Source organism: Struthio camelus, chromosome 13 (assembly GCF_040807025.1).
Source record: "Struthio camelus isolate bStrCam1 chromosome 13, bStrCam1.hap1, whole genome shotgun sequence".
NCBI lineage: Eukaryota > Metazoa > Chordata > Aves > Struthioniformes > Struthionidae > Struthio > Struthio camelus.
In genome coordinates, this window is record NC_090954.1 from 19,767,834 (window position 1) to 19,783,421 (window position 15,588).

The following is a 15,588-nucleotide window of genomic DNA, read 5'->3' on the forward strand; positions in this document are numbered from 1 at the left end:
TTTATGACCTTTGTAATTACAGCACGGTCTTGTAAAACCTGCTGATGGTTTCAAGGTCACACATTAAAATAAATTGCTGTAATCACCACAATGCTGGTTTTCTCTTTTGAAAATGAACTCCCTCTCGCAAATCCCATACGTTAAATTAGTTGTAATACATATTTGCCGCTATTTTTAGCGCTGGCACAAAGGCAAGCATCTGCAGGGATATGAAATCAGCCAAATGTCTATTGTCCGAGACTGTAATTAACTGTGTGACTTTGGCCAGAGGTGTAAATAGTTGTATACCAGCCATCCTGTGCTTTTCACTTTCCCTGGGAAATCTGTCCCGTACTGCGGTCAGACAGCCTGAGCCCGTACTTGAGCGATGGCAAGACGCTCACCCTGGAGGGGCTGGGCTACCGTCCTACCCCTTGCGCATAAAGTCTGGATCTGGTAAGATGTGGGACTTTCTCGCACAGGGATTTGGGGGGAAAAGCGCCTGGTGAGCAGATACTTAATGGAAGGCTACTTTATTTCCGTTACTACGTTTTTGATATCTCCTGATTATTGGTTTATTTCTGGCCCCTTCTTTAATTTGAGTGTTTGTCTCCAGGTTGTATTTCATTTTTTGCATTCGTAATTTGTCCTCAAGCTGGATGTATGTGATAAGTGCTGTGAATAGTGGTTGCAGTGTTGAAGCAGCTTCACTTTACTTGAAAAACATTATAGTTTCTTTAATGCTCTGCCATAGTTTTGGTTTGGTTGGTTGCCCTTGACCTACTTGTGTTAGGAGCCGTGCAGGTTGATATGCTGTAATGCATGCTTCCCTTGCAGATAGGAGCCCTGCAACACCAAGATAGGTTTTTTTTTCTTTATGCAAAACAAGCAAATGTGCATTATAATGCATACCTCTGCCCTTTTGGAGGATATGGCTCATGGACAAAGAACTCCAAGCATTGCTTTGGAGAGGGTGGTTGGTTCGCCATGCAAGGTGCTGCCTGGTACTAGTACCTGCAAAGCCGTGTTAGAGGTGAGGTGGGTGGATGTTGCTTTGCTTGGCGGATGTAAGGATGACCATGTTTTCAATGCCTCTAAAAAAGAGAGGGAAAAGAGATGCCATAAATCTCTAAGTTGGCGTTACAGCCAAACAGCTATTCTGACTTTTGGAATAACTAAGCTCCTAGGGGGAAAAAAATGTATCTCCTGTTTTTTGAATATTACTCTGGTGGTTACCTACCTCAAAGTAACATTGCAAGTCACTTCATAAGAAACAGTCTTGTATTTCCCTTGTGTGTCTCCAACTTTCTCAGCTGGATCTAAGAACCTCAGAGAGGTTGGGATTTCATATATTTGAATTTTGAGCTGGTTGTGTTTCTAGAATCAAGCGTTCCTTCAGGGTAGCTTGCTTTTCAGTTCAAAGCCTGCAATTTTATTTAGACTGTTCAAGCATATTAAGTTAAGTGCACGCTTTTGTGTTTAGGATCAATGGGATTCTGTCTGGGCACTGAGGTCCAAGGGCTCAGTGCAGTCACCAGCTCAGGAAAGAGTTTAAACGCTGATGTCAGGTATTTAGTAAAGCACAGCACATGCTGAACAGGAGAAAATCCTGTGCTTGCATGCTTCAATCTGACTAAGGTGCTAAAGTACAAGGGGATGGCTTTGCAAGACGCAGGTGCTGAATCCGTTCAAGCTTGTCAGGGATCAAGTGATGCAAAAGCAAGGCCACTGCATGTTGTAGCACTGCGGAGCACCTCCTGGGCCAAACGAGGTTATGAACAGGGCTTTGTCAGTACTGGTTTTGTGACAATGTCTTCTCATTGCTTCCAGGATGACAATATCATGCGATCCTTACAGCTCTTTGAGAACGTCATGTAGCCACCTCAGGAGAGCACTGTAGGAGTCAGAGACTTTGTGTGTAACGAAGACCTCCTTTCTGGGTGAAAGCTTTTTACAATTCGGCCATGTCCAGGGTGTGAGGATTTTGTATGACATCTCCAACCAAATGGTAACCGAACGCGACCAATCTCATCTCTCCTTCTCAAGAGACACTGGTGGAACTTTATTTCTTTTTGGAAGCATGCGAATATGTTAATGAAACCTGACGAGAGAGAGCTGCTGCTTGGAGTTCAATGAGTAATATACAACGTTCTGTTTGCTAGGCACAAGTCCTGCTTTTAATCTAGCAAGCTTGATTACATATGATAGCACATGTCAATAGCTTACTCGGCCATCTATTGTGAGTGAAAAGCTCAGTCCATAGCACCACGCGGCAAAATGCTTTATGAATGCCTTGCCGTTTTTTTGCGTTGACAAAAGTCTAATCTACCGGGGCGACCTGTGAGGTTGTACAAACGAATGCTTGAATGTACCTAGTATGTTAAGCAGACAGCCCACATAGCCAGTATCCCCATTTCTGCCGAGATCCTGCTTTTCCTCTCACATGCACTGGTGCCACCACCCTGAGTTGGGTGGAGTTGTCCCTGAACACATTAACTAGAGGAGTTTCAAGCCAGTGTGAGCCAGAAAGGAGCAAAGCAAGTGTTGCACGTGCAAATTCTAAACTACAGAACAAATCCTATTGAATGCTGGTAAGGTCTCAGAAGACCCGACAGGATGATGAGGGCTGGCACATGAAGATGTGTACCGACGGTATTCCCAGCATGTGGTGGGACACCAGGTGATTCTCCAGAGAATAGGGTGCCTCTCTGCAGCACTGTGGCCATAGGCCATGGTCCTTTCGTTGTAATTGGGCACACGCTGCATGGATGCATCATTTGAATGTTTATATTTTTCCAGTGGATGTTAAAGCAAAGCATTTCCCTCTTTATGAATTTATTTAAGCTTTCTGGTTTTGCTTAGTTGCTTAGGGTCCAGGTGAGGCAGCTGTGTTTCTTCATACAGACCTTAGTGCCTCCAGAGCATCCTGTAGGCTTAACTGGGGGCTAGTTGGTTGCCCTTAGGCTCAGAGCTTCCAAGCCTAAATGTTACTTTGTATAATTCAACATGTCATACTGCAAAATCTTTCTCCCACAAGGCAGTTTCCTGGGGACATCCATGACTTCAACTAGTCCCACTTCCTTACTAATGTCAGGCAGAGCATTGGTTTGGGGGTTTGCTTTTTTAAGTAGTAAAACAGAAAGAATCGTGTAGTGAAGTTGGATTTTTGCCCAGTAATCGTCAGCTAAGGCGTATTTCCTAGCCTGCTTTGCAGAGGACACCAGGAAAGCTAACATCAGAGCACCGTTGTAATCTCCTGGCAGCTAATGGCTGAGAAACCAAGGAAAGGAGAGAAGGACCAGCTTTTCCAGCTGCTTGAACCACACACAATAATACATAGTCCCCTGCCATAGTGCAAGATCGCTGCCATCCAGTACGCATATATTTTTATTGTATCAGATAATGTATTACAAATATACTGTTGGCACTGAAAATATATTTTAAGTATTATGTAAGCGGAAGCTTTTTATAGCACAAAATATATAAATGCCTCATTTCTGTAGCCCTATATTTTATAAAAAATTGATCTATTGAAGTATTCCTGATTATAGAAATAGGTCTGATCAGTAGTAGTGTGATGCTGTGCTTATTCCTCAAGATGGCAAGTTTCCCCTTTTACTGTGCTCTTGCACACACTGCTGCACAGTCAACTTTATTCCCTTGAGTTGCCTCTTTGTCATCAAAAGCGCTATTCAAGGGAGGGAAGTTACGTGTGGGCAGGAATGATACTTTAGTCTATTCTATTTATTACCTTTCAAACAAACGCTATCAATTAATTGCTTCCTAGCAATGATATGGAGCATAACAACTCCAGTAGTCTGCTGTGATTCACGAAAGCAGTGTGATACTATGAGAGTAGCCTTGTCCTCTAGTTATCCCACCTATTGTCCGTTTAATTTTTATCTGATAGGCACTTGATAAAGGCATTGCTGCTTACTGCTGAAATGGTGCAGAATGTTTATTCTGTTCCTTCCTAATTCTTGCAACCAGTTTAGTGAACAACAGAATTTAATGTAATGCGCAAACTTGCTTTTTTGTTCTGTACTGAAAGAGCATCTGGCCGTTGTCAGTCTGAGCAATCAGCTTCAGCTGAGGGAAAAGTGGTCAAAGAAAAGTGGGGAGCAAGCATTTTCACTGAGCTAGCGTAGTGCCTTTCTCCTCGAACAGTGTTGCCCCAAACGTGCTCATGAGATGGCACCTACAGCCTGAAAAGTTCTCAAAACTTGAAGGTGCCCTTTTCAAAAAGGACAAAAACACTATCAGTTGCGTTATTCCATGGTCCCTGAGGCCAAATTAATTTCTAGACTAACTTTGGTGAATTTAGCCTCTGCTGTATTTTCTGTGTTTTGACCCCTGGATGGGGGGGACGCTGGTTGCCTGTGTTGTAGGGCCTGTAGCTGCTCTCCGTTGAGCGTGGCCCTGGCTTGGTAACACGCGTTAAACGTTTGAATGTTGCTCTCAGTATATGCTGAAGTGTAACGCTGAATTCAGGCTACCATTGGTGACTCTGCAGTTCCAGCATCTGCTTCGCAGCTCCACAGGTGCACAGCTGATCTCCGCTCTCGGTAGCATCAGGGTGCGTGTGGTGGGGACAGAGGTAGACGCTGAGAGCGTCGCTGGTCCCGGTTCTGCTCTCAAGGGAGCCAGAGGCATAACCAACCCCAGTGACAGTCTTGCAGGAGTCCAGACCCCGTCTGAGCGTAGCTGTGGTGGTCAGCCCTGGGTCGCTGCCTCTCTGCATGGACGTGTCTTTTGGGTTTGTTCTTCACGTTCTCGGTGAATGTTAGCTTGCAAACTTGTGAAGCCTCCCGTCGCTCGTAAATGGGGCAGGCAACGTTTACGGCAAATATTGCTGCAGCTTTCTAGGTAAAACATAGTAGGCTAGTCTAATCTCCTGCCCTCCTAAATCCTGCCACCCGTATGTGTGAGGTGGCTACTGTGCTGGCTTCTAAGTTACAGTTAGACTGTCAGTGCTATCAGCTGTGCAGACTTTCTCAAAAGTTGTGAATGCTTAAATATTATGTCTGAATTATTAGTCCGTTTCATTAGTTACAATCATTAATCTGCATATTCACACCAGCAATTAAAAAGAAAAAGAAAAAAAGCTTTTCTAACATGCATTCTGGGCAACAATCTGTTGAAAAATTGTGATTAACAGTAATGCAAAAAAAAAAATTGTAGCGTGTCTGTTACTGTTGCTGTTTGTTTTCCTGTTACTTGGAAAGCATTGCAATGTTGTGAGTAATCGCGAGTCAAGCTATAAACCGGGAGGGATGGATGTCATAGGGTCCCAGCACCGTAGGCAGACCTTTGACATTGCTGGGTTGTGACACATACGGAACCCAAACACCTCTGTGTCAGCGCGTGCTCTCTGAAAAGACGGTAGCAGCAGTGTAACGACTTTTTTTTTTCTTTTTTCCTCCTTCTTCATGGAAGTGCCATGAAAGACTTAAGGAAACGTGCAAATAATACAACTTGTGATAACTAAAGCCATGTTAATGGAGCAGCAGTGCATAGCTTCACTCTCACAAATGCTATTATCCAATGGCAATTTGTCTTAAATTTTGTCAAATGGTTTTAAAAATGTTGGTTTTAATACTAAAAAGCAAATATCTGTATGTGTGTGTGGGGGGGTGTCCTTTCATAAGCCCAGTATGTTTTTGTTTTTTTTTTTAAGGGACACTGTCAGGTTAAAAAATGTACAGCCAGATTTTGAAAAACAGGGTTCTGCTGTAAACACGCATTTATCCACGTAGAGGCTGTTAAACCGATAAACTGTGCTGTGAGTGTAACATTGACATACTAATGTTTTATTTGCATCGCTGATAGAGGGATGCTCTTGTATCTGGTGCGGTGACATACCCAACTGATAGCCTGGCCCTTGTGTAAACAGAGCTCAAAAATGTTCTACCCGCATCACTGATAATATCTTGGAATAGTAAAAACTCAAAGATTATGGACATCTTTTTTTCTGTTCAGCGTTTGTGCTGGTTTTGCTTAAGCACATCCAAGAGAACAGCTGACTAGGTTGTAGAAAAAGGCAAGCGCTGTTCTGTGTTAGAGCTAAGAAAAACAAAACGAAACCTATCAGTGTCCCTTCCTCTGTGGTTTGTTGCAAACATTCATTCTGACACATGAAGAAATGCAGAAGAAATTTTGCGAGACTATACCTCTCTCTACATAAATATATATATACGTGTATATATATAAAGATAAATATAATTTGCTAAGCTCCATTCGGTAGGATATATCTACCAGCACATCCCAAGAAAAAGAGCATTCTCTCGCGTACATGCAGAAACGTGAAAATAAAGGTGTCTGTGTGCAACGTGGTGTGGGTGTCACACGCTCGAGGGCTCTGGGGACGGGGCAGCGCTGCCCGAGCAGCCGCTCTCGCCGGCCGGGCCTCGGCCGCGCAGGAGGCGGCGGCGGCGGCCAACGTCACGGCCGACGGCTGTGGAGGAGCCCGTACGGTTGGTGTCGGGGAGTCGCTTTTCCTCGTCGTGAGATGCGTCCTGCAATCCTCGCTTCTCCACGCAGGCCCCGCGGAGCTGGAGGAGGAGAGGCCTGGACGTGCCGGCGCCTCAGGAGCCGCTTCTCCGCGCGAGTCGAAGCCGTCGGCCGCCCTGGGCCTGCGGCGTTTTGGGCCGGAAGACGCGTCCGAGATGGAGACGCCCAGGCGGCACGGCGCGGGGAGCGAGACTGGCCTCCCGCTTGAGCGGGGCTTGCCCGGGAGCGCCGTGGGCCGCCAGGTACCTGAAGTCTGCTTCCTAGGTCTGTTTTTTAACGAGTGCTTTCAGGACCGCGATCCCAGATGGTCGTCATCGCTGGAGCTGGGTAGTTGGGGTCAACTCTGAGAGGCGGGGAGGCGAGCGCCCCGCTCGAGCGAGGGTGGCTCGTTACCTTTCTGCCTAAGGGCCTGCACTACCTCCTCAGCCCCGCTCTGGAGGCGCGGGGGGGTCTCGGCGCTCGGGCTGCTGCGGGCCGCTCCGCCGTTGGGAAGCGAACGCAGCCTGGTGACGGGCACCGGGGTAGGGACCCGCGCGGGGAGCAGCGCCGGCGGGAGGCCTGGCACCCGGCGAGGGCTCCAGGCGCCCAGGCCGCCTTGCTGGGTGAAGGGGGGGCACCCGAAACGCTTTTAACAAGCGTTAATGGAAAAGAATAAACAGGCTTGACCGTGCACGTTGCCCGCCGCAGCTGCCTGCCGGAGCGCGGGATCTCGCCCGGCTCCGGGGGAGCCCGCCGCGAGCCGGCGGGGTGCGAGGCCGCGCTCCAGCTCGGCGCTACGCGTCAGCGAAGCCCCTCCGAGGGGCAGGCGGCGGCGGCGGGCTCGCTGCGCGCCGAGGGGGCGCCTCCCTGCCTAGGCGCGTTCGGCAGCTGGCGCAGGCAAGCAAGGAAAAAGAGGAGCGGGTCCGGGTGGTGCGCGTAAACGCATAAACGCGATCGCAAAATTTTGCGTCGCTCTGTCTCGTCAGGCGCGCGCCGTCGGGGATCCGGCACGGAGCTGCGGCAGCAGAAATCCCAGTTCGTTAACGGGGGAGGCTGGTGCTGGACCTGCCCTCCGGTTCGGCTGCCGGAGTCGGGCCCTCTGCAAGCGCAGCCTCCGGAGACCTGTCCCGCCGCGTCCGGCGTCCTCCCGCTCTCCGGAGGCAGCTCTGGCTCGCAGCGACGGCGTGCAAGCCGGGAGCGAGCCCAGAGGTTGTTCTGGCTTCGTGCCGCCGGGCCGCAGGCGGAGGGTTGTTGCGCTGCCTTTGGCAGGTGTCTTTCTCCTGGGTGCGCGCGAGCCTGGGGACAGGGAGGCGTTTGAATAGCAGCGTCAGGGAGCGAAGCAGTTTTCCTTTTTCGTTGGCTTTGGAGGAGGTCAGAGTGCGGTTCAGCCGCCCTTGTGGCCCTTTCCCAAGGTGTAACGGCCCAGGAATAAAACCAGCGGAGCAGCTGGACTCGGTGTCTCTGGGTCCCCCGAACTAGGCGTTTCTTCTCCATCCCCCTGGGAGCCCGGATGCCGTGGCACGGATGCTGCTCTGGCTCTGCATGGCGCAGACCAGCAGCTTTCCAGGTGAGAGTCTCAGCGACGGCGCGGGAGCGTCGTTCTCACTCCTCTTCCTTTGGTCTTACCTAGTGAAGCTCAAATTACGTTATGCAAAGCGACAGAAGTTTAATAGAGAGATTCAGGACTGCTTTCCTTCCCTGGGCTGACCCTGAGCTCGCGGGCAGGGCATCTCCCAGAAGGGGGAAATTGGTTGAGGAGGAACATGAGCTGAGGTTCCCCATATATTCAGAGGGTGCGCTTATTCCAGGCTTTTCTATTTAAAGGCTCATTTTTGTCTTGTAGAAGAAAAGCATATCCTATTCCCTCTGTAAGTGCGGGTATTGCTGGAGCTCTGCCTGGCAATCCTGACCGGGGAAAGCTGCCTCCTGGGTGCCGGACTGGGGCAAGTCACCTTCTGGACGGGGGTTTCCACTGTGGGTCTGGGAATGAGACATTGCCCTGATTGCAACTGCAGTCTTTGAAGGGGGACAGGAACTTTCCTTTAAACAGCTGGGGCACTTTTAATTGTGGATTTGCACGCACAGCTGGCTGCTGTGAAATGGGAGACCACGGATGGTCGCCGTAGACCAAGGGAGCGTTTCACTCCTAGGAATCGACTGCTCTGGAGTTCATCTGCGAAAGAAAATGAGCCCAGATGTTTCCTACCCTCCCCCAGGGCCAGGAATCCGGATCAGAAATGTAAGAATGAGGCTATTCTGGTCAGCCCAAACACTCCTCGCCAAACCCCGCGGCCTCCCTTGCCCGCGTCACAGGCTTTATGGTGACCGTGTCCTCCTGTCGGCTTTTGTCCTCTCCTTGGAGCAGTCTTCCTGGGGCAGCTACAGCTCGGGTACCTCTGGGGGCCATAAGAATTGATAAAACCAAATTTCTGCTTTGTTGTTTTCTTAGGGTACGTGTGTAGTCTTTATACTCGTGGAGAAAACCAAGGGCCAATGTACACTGATGTTGTGAATGAGGAAGGTGAAAGTACCCATGGTAGTAATGTACAGTTCTGTTAAAAATTTTTGTGAAAAGTCAGAGCTGACCCCAAACTTTCCAGAGGGATAGTCAGTTATTGGAAAGTGTTGATTAAAAAAAAAAAAATTGATTTTTTTTTTTACAGTCCTAGGGTTTGATCGATTTTTGTTGACATTTTCATGGAAGTTTATCCAACCTTTTTGTTCTAATTATCATATTGATTTACTTATAAACCAATATAAATTGAAACTGTATAACAGTGTGAGTAGAGAGAAAAGTCAATGTAGTGTCCTCTGTCTGGACAGTTATTCTGGATTTTAGAGAACTCAGAATGTCAAGAGCCGTACAAGAAATTCATGTTTCCTTTACAAGACGCTAGCTGTCATCGGGCATCACCATTACGTTACCAAGCAGCTGTATGTAAGAAAAGCAATGCGAATTTTAGCAGGTGGGAAACATAATTTATCATGCTGTAATTGATGATTAGGAAAGGTGATTGGAAAAAACATATGTATTTCCATGATAAACTGAAGTGCAAAAACATTGGACTGAGGTCCAATAAACTGTTCTGAATTTTTGTTTCAGAATTTTGAAATTTTATCTTTGAGTAGTTAATTTGCCTATTTTATTTGTTTTATTTTGTGTTAACTTGTGACATTATAATTATTAAAAAACTTTTAGGATACCTGCTGCAAACTAGTAATCGCATTTTTTTTCTAGATCAGTCTCATATTAACAGGAAGCAGCTGGGCACAAGCAAATAAGAGGCACTTTGTAATGAAAAGAAGGTAAGATGTTTCAATCAGAGCAATACCCTGCGGTGATTTTAGCAGTAAAATAAAATCAACAGAATACTTCACCTTTTAGTTTAGGTCTCACTCTAGCATAGCTGTAAGAGTGGATATTTTGTGCACGCTATAAAGTAGCGTTAAACCGCTAAACCAGGAAAACACGGGCTAGACTTTGAAAGCCTCAAAGTCCAAAAGCAGAACTTCAGAACTTGAAAATGATCATTTCTGAGAACAGTATTTGCCTTAATGCCTGTTTGGAACAGAAATCTCATTACAACCTGTGAAGAGGCTCTTCTAGGGCTTGAGCAGCCCACCTTAGCAGGACAAAAAAAGATCATTGCAGAAACTGGTGTGACATTGCAGAGACCTGTAGGTGCTTTTAAGTAAAAGCTGCATTTAAAAGTTCAGTAGACAAGGAGAGATGTACTGTTCCCTTACGGTAGCTTTATAATGGGTTTGGTAGGGTATTTGTAATACTTTTAGGACCTCTGTGATGACCATATCTGAACACCTTGCTGTCTCCTGTATCTTTACAGGAGCCTATGAGGCTGGGAAGCACTGCCCAGTGCCCGTGCTTGTGTGGCGGCTGAGGGAAGGCACAGATTACGGAGGACGTTTTGGCAGAGCTGTCTTTCACATGCGGAATGCGTGAGTTGTTCCTTCCCTTCAGGGACAAGTCCGTGGAGTAAGAGACGTCCAGTCCAGCTGAAAGTGTTTGGAGAAAGTTCACAGCAGTGGGACAGAGGTCACTTGGGGAAGGGGCTGGAGGCTGGGCTTGGGTATCAGACACCCCAGGGTGCGGGGGAAGTCGGGGCAGGACAGACAAAACCCTGTGTGGGTCTATGTGTCAGAGAGCAAGAGCAAGCACAAAAATGTGACAAAGCAGGTCAAACCTGTTTCCATGCTAGGGTTTTTCTCCCTTGGCTTTTTTTAGTACTTGGCAAAGAAAGGGGAGAAGTAGATCTTGTCTGGCTGATCTTCTGTAGTTTCGCTCTTGAGGTATTTTTAGTGCAATGATTGATGGGCACCTGGGCCATGGTTCTTCAAGCTCCTTCCTTGTTTTCAATGAGAGGCAACTTTGCGGCACTTCCACCTGCAGTCTTTGCGGAGCCAGGAGTTAACCTGCGAGACGCGTTGCATGCAGCCATTGGGGCATGGCTTTCTCGGGTCTGAAAGAAGCAAGTAGTGCAAGGCCCACGCAAGACCTCCATGGGAAGAGCCTGCCTCCGTCCTGTGACTGGAGGTGCCTCCAGAGGGCCTCCCGCTCCAGCCTTCAAGCCAGGATCTCCTGCCTGCTATGCTGGTCCTTCAGGCTGGGCCACAGCTGGTCTCAGAGGAGGAAATACAGTTTCTGAGGTGTCACCTGGGGTCCATGATCAGGCCTGAGGTCCATGCACCAGGCCTGCTCCAACCGCAGTGACCAGCATCATCCCAGGGCCAGCGTCTCTGTCCTCTCTGGAAGCCAGCCAGGTGCTGCAGTCCAAGCCTATGTCCCCTCGTCAGGCATGAGACCTGCTGTGAAGTGGCGACAGGAGGCAAAAGTCAGTCATTGAAAGACTTTCTCCCTTTTTTCCTCTGTCTGTTCCCTAGTTAAGCAACAGTTCTGGACAGCCAGGAGGCCCTGCCCCACCGCTGCCCTCCTGAAGGCCAGGACTGAGGCAATAAGCTTAGCACAGATGATGATGGACAATGTAGAGGTAAGCTAGGCAAGGGAAGGAGATTTACCTGTTTAAGAGGCCATTTCATCAGGGAGATAGTCTGATGTAAGCGGTGCTGTACACGTGTCGGTGCACCCAGTAACACATGGAGCAGCCAGTATTTCAGACTTAACATGGAAGGAGAGGAAGGAAGGAAACAACTGGAATTCCTAAATGGTGCTGAGTCCCATATGCCAAATTCATGCTGCCATTGAGAGAGTAGAAACCTTGGTGGGATACTGTGCAACGTCGCTGTGTAGCTGCACTGGATGATATGATGGTGTGTAAGCAAACAGTAGGCTGCGTATCTGCCTCTGGCTGGGTCTATTCAGCCCATACACGTTCAAGGTGGATTTCCACCATGGAGAAAGTGAAAAGCAATCAATGGATGTGAAAGCAGACACTGCAAAATTTAAATAAGTCTTGCTGTACGTGTTACTGTTCTGTCCTGAATCCCATATTTAGCTCACTAGGTTGTACTCAGCCTAGAAGTCACGAAACGTTATAAAGGCCAAAACAGTCGGGAAAGAGCAAGTGATCCATCTTTCCCAGCAGCTTAAGTGACTGATAAGAATCATGCAGTCCATTATAGATGACATATTAGGTTGCAGCCAACTCAGGTGAAAGGAAAAGCAGCCAACTGAAACTCTAGGGGTTATTGCAGAATGCAGTCACCCAGGGAGGCAGGAATCTGGGCAAAACACCCAGCATTGGCACTTCCTGATGGTGCTATAGATTCAGTAGTAACCACACATTGTCCAGAGAGTATTATCACACATACCTGTATAGCCTGAATTTCCCAGTACAGTTTTTCTTAACACCAAATGTCAATCATTAAATTAAAATATTCCACTAAAATATTTTATAGGAAGCTATTCTGCTCCAAGCATATTTTAAGTGTTCAATTTGCAGACTTCATGGGGGATTTTCTCACTTGTAGCCATGACTTGTTGTTCCAAAACGGCATGCAAAGGCTTCTCTGCTTGTGCCGTTCAGGTTGAATTTACAGGAGCGGGAATCTGGTATCCACAGTTGAATTATCCAACCTGTGGGGATATTTTGGAGCGTTGTTTGGTGCTCAATAGTCAGATGAAGGAACAGAGACATGGTACAATGGTGTCTTTGGCCATGATGAGGCTCTTGAGCAGTTATGAAAATGAATTTTAGCTTTCAGAGCGGTGGATAAAGGAGGATCTAGGGAACAACAACAAACCTGTGGAGAGAAGAAATGGAAGGCCTTTTGCTGTAAAGTAGTAGGGGACTAATTTTCAGAACGTGAGAATCAGACGTCGTTCTGTGTGGCCTGGTCTTTGAGGAGATCCTTCCTTTTTGCCTCTGGTGGTAAGTTCACAGGACGGGAAAAAAGTATTTTGCTGTTTGCATTTTCTGCTTCTCCTTTGTTGTAGGGCAGGAGAACAGGCCTCGCTCTGGTCTCTCTGGCCCTAGAGTCGGGGTAATTCAGCTGTTTCAATGCGCCTGTGAAACTCTAAACAGAATCATGACTGATCTTCTGAACTGTGCAATCCTTCTAGAGTTTGATATTCAGTATACTAGGAAGGAATTGGCTTGAACACAGGATTTCCTCCATCTCCTTCTCGCTGTTCCCCAGCAGCCACAAATGAAATCCCCGGCAGGTTTTCGGAAGAGCTGCTAAAGGCTCAAGGTGATTGCTGATGAAATCCTGGGTCTTGCTCAAATCTACAAACCCTGTGACACCTTAGGTGATTTTACAGAATGAATTTTATCGTTTCAGGTCGTTTTCCACATAAATTCAGGAACCTGCATAGCTGTAGCTTGGTGGTCCTGACATGGTATTCGTTAGAGTTGTGTGCCCCTTGCTAGATTTAATGTAACTGGTAAGGAAACGGGGAGGCAGGGCTCCTTTGCGAAGTCTTGGCCTCTTTGGGAATTTCCCTTCTTTCACAGCTTACAGTTTTCCCGTCCTGAGTATTTAACCTGTAAATACTGCAGCTGGGACCATCCCTGGCCCTGTGCTTGCGCATAGGCTGAGCATTCATTTTAGTAACAGCCTTGTGATGGATTATGTGCGCCAGAGGAACTCTCCTGTGCAGGTTCTCCAGCAAGATTGGGTCTAAATCACCCTAAACCTAAGCAGAGGAGCTCTGTTTACCTGTTTTTTCCTGCTACAGTGCAAGTAGTATGCATCTTACAGGGCACAAGTCCAAAACAGGTTACCGAGGGGTCTGTGCCCTGCCGAGAGGTGGCTGGACAGCCAAAGGAGAAGCTGCTGGTGGAGAAGGAGCTGCCTAAGTGGGGCACTGAGGGACAGAGCTGAGGAGCAACGCTGCCCCGTGAGGACTGCGGGAGTGGGTGCGTAGAAGGGAAAGGATTTTTTTTGTCTGGTTGATTCACTTGGGGAATGTCAAACAATGGCCAAGGCATTGTTCCACCTTTGCAAAGCAAATTTTCCCTCCAGGCAGGCCATTAGGGGACATTTCGGGATCAAAGAGCTCAGAGTATCTCAGTATATGGGTTTAGGAGCAAAACGTTTTACCGTGCACAGCAAGCACTGGCTATGCTTTTTACGGTACCTGTTTGGCAAACAGAAAAACAAAAGGCTGTGTTGTTTGCTCGCACTTGCTGAGAAAGTTAATGAAAGTCAATTAGAAAAAATGTGATGGCTAGTCCCCATGTACTAATCTTAGAGTTAATTTTTTCCTTGCAAATCTGACGTGACATTAAGTTCCTCTCAAGAGGATGCCTTGTGAAATGTCGCAGGGAAGAGTGCACAGGTTTGCAGAGCCACCCTCAACTTCCCCAGAGGGCTTTTAGCACGCAAGATTTGCACGGCCCGGCCGCAGCCAGCGGAGATGTGCCTTTTGGAGTCACCATGAGGCCATCTCGCAACAGGCACTGGAGCGGCCGTTTCTGCCGAGACCTTCTGCAAGACTCCCCTCAAGAGCAAGAAAGAAAAGGATGAACCCGTCATCCCGTAAGTGTTTTGGTCCGCTCATCTCTCTGCTGCACCAAAGTCCAAACACTGAAGCAAAACTTCAGTATTCAGGCTGTCTGCAAAAGAGCCAAGATTTGTCTTGCCCCAATTGGAAAGTACAGAGTTGAGGTTCCAAACCGAATTGCAAACAGCCTCTGACGGAGTGACTCAACAGAGAAAGGTAGCGTTTGCATGGCTTCATGCACTGAAACACCCAAGATAGGTGGCTCGAGTATCAGTGTTTCCTTGTCTTGAAGCATGTTGTGTTAGAGAAAGTGTTTCCTAGTTCCTCTTTCTTCTCTTTCAAGTATTCCAGACAGACTTTTTTTTTAATAGTTGGGCCTTTAACCTTACCCGTATTTATAGCTGAAAAAGCAGCAGTAATGACGGGGTGCCTTTGGGGCTAGCCTGCAGTTCACCCCTGCAGTGCATCCTTTTACGTGATAGCCGGGGCGTGTTACGCCGTTTTGTTTTCCCCGGGGCACGTCTCCCCTGGGGCCGCAGACACCCCAAACCGGCTCTCCCCGTGCTGCCGGGGAGAGGAAGTGAGGGCGCACGCGGCCAAGAGGCACTCGAGCGAGCTGCGTGACGCCAGCGTGGGTCTGCAGGAACGTCGCCCTACGGACAGCCACGTGTGCTTGTGCCGACGGGCCTGCCCACATCCCAGCCAGAGAGTTTGCACGGCCTCGCTGCACCCATGCGCTCGTCTTCGGGGTCTCCGGGGGCTCGCTGCAGTGAGCCCGCTGGCTGGCGGGGGGGCTCTAAAGGGGGGTCTCAGATACTTACTCTTACCAGGGACGCTAGTGCCCAGTTGCTTAAAATTTGATGCGCAAAGCAATAGGCTCAGATCGCTCTGTCATCTATAAGAGGGGTGATTCCATTCAGAGCAAATTTTTGGCCGTAAGTCTTTATTTTATTGGTTTTGTAAGGATAAAAAGATATTGCTCAAGCATGCCATAGTAATTTTTTTTTCAGCTGTACCAGCAACTGTGCTATCTGTTGTGAAACAAAGATAGAATATTGTTAATGATATTCTGACAAGCAATTTCTTTGGATAATGATGCAGGGGCTCTGTTAGGGCACCTCGGTGCTGGTGGTCCCATGGGGACATACTGGTCTGTACCTTTTCACATGTCACGTAACTTCGGGCATGTGTGATGA

At 48.0% G+C, this 15,588-nt stretch overlaps 2 protein-coding genes and 1 long non-coding RNA gene across 11 annotated transcripts in view; all 3 read left to right on the forward strand.

Annotated features, from left to right (window-relative positions):
• The window catches only part of KCNIP1 (potassium voltage-gated channel interacting protein 1), a 454,273-nt gene extending 447,966 nt beyond the window's left edge, over positions 1-6,307 (forward strand). For all 9 annotated transcript variants that reach the window (XM_068959403.1, XM_068959405.1, XM_068959406.1 and 6 more), the window contains one exon: positions 1,810-6,307. In XM_068959403.1, coding sequence (XP_068815504.1) covers positions 1,810-1,857 — 48 coding nt within the window. In that variant the 3' untranslated portion in view covers positions 1,858-6,307. The remainder of the gene's footprint in view (positions 1-1,809) is intronic.
• Positions 6,308-9,313: 3,006 nt separating this feature from the next.
• On the forward strand, positions 9,314-10,492 carry LOC138069172 (uncharacterized). Its single transcript, XR_011143993.1, has 3 exons — positions 9,314-9,434; positions 9,707-9,774; positions 10,314-10,492. It is a non-coding gene; the product is annotated as an uncharacterized lncRNA (long non-coding RNA).
• A 2,306-nt stretch (positions 10,493-12,798) lies between these two features.
• Positions 12,799-15,588, forward strand: part of GABRP (gamma-aminobutyric acid type A receptor subunit pi) — a 33,969-nt gene continuing 31,179 nt past the window's right edge. The window contains exons 1-2 of the mRNA XM_068959916.1: positions 12,799-12,815; positions 14,346-14,427. The gene's annotated coding sequence lies outside the window, so the exon portion shown is untranslated. The remainder of the gene's footprint in view (positions 12,816-14,345; positions 14,428-15,588) is intronic.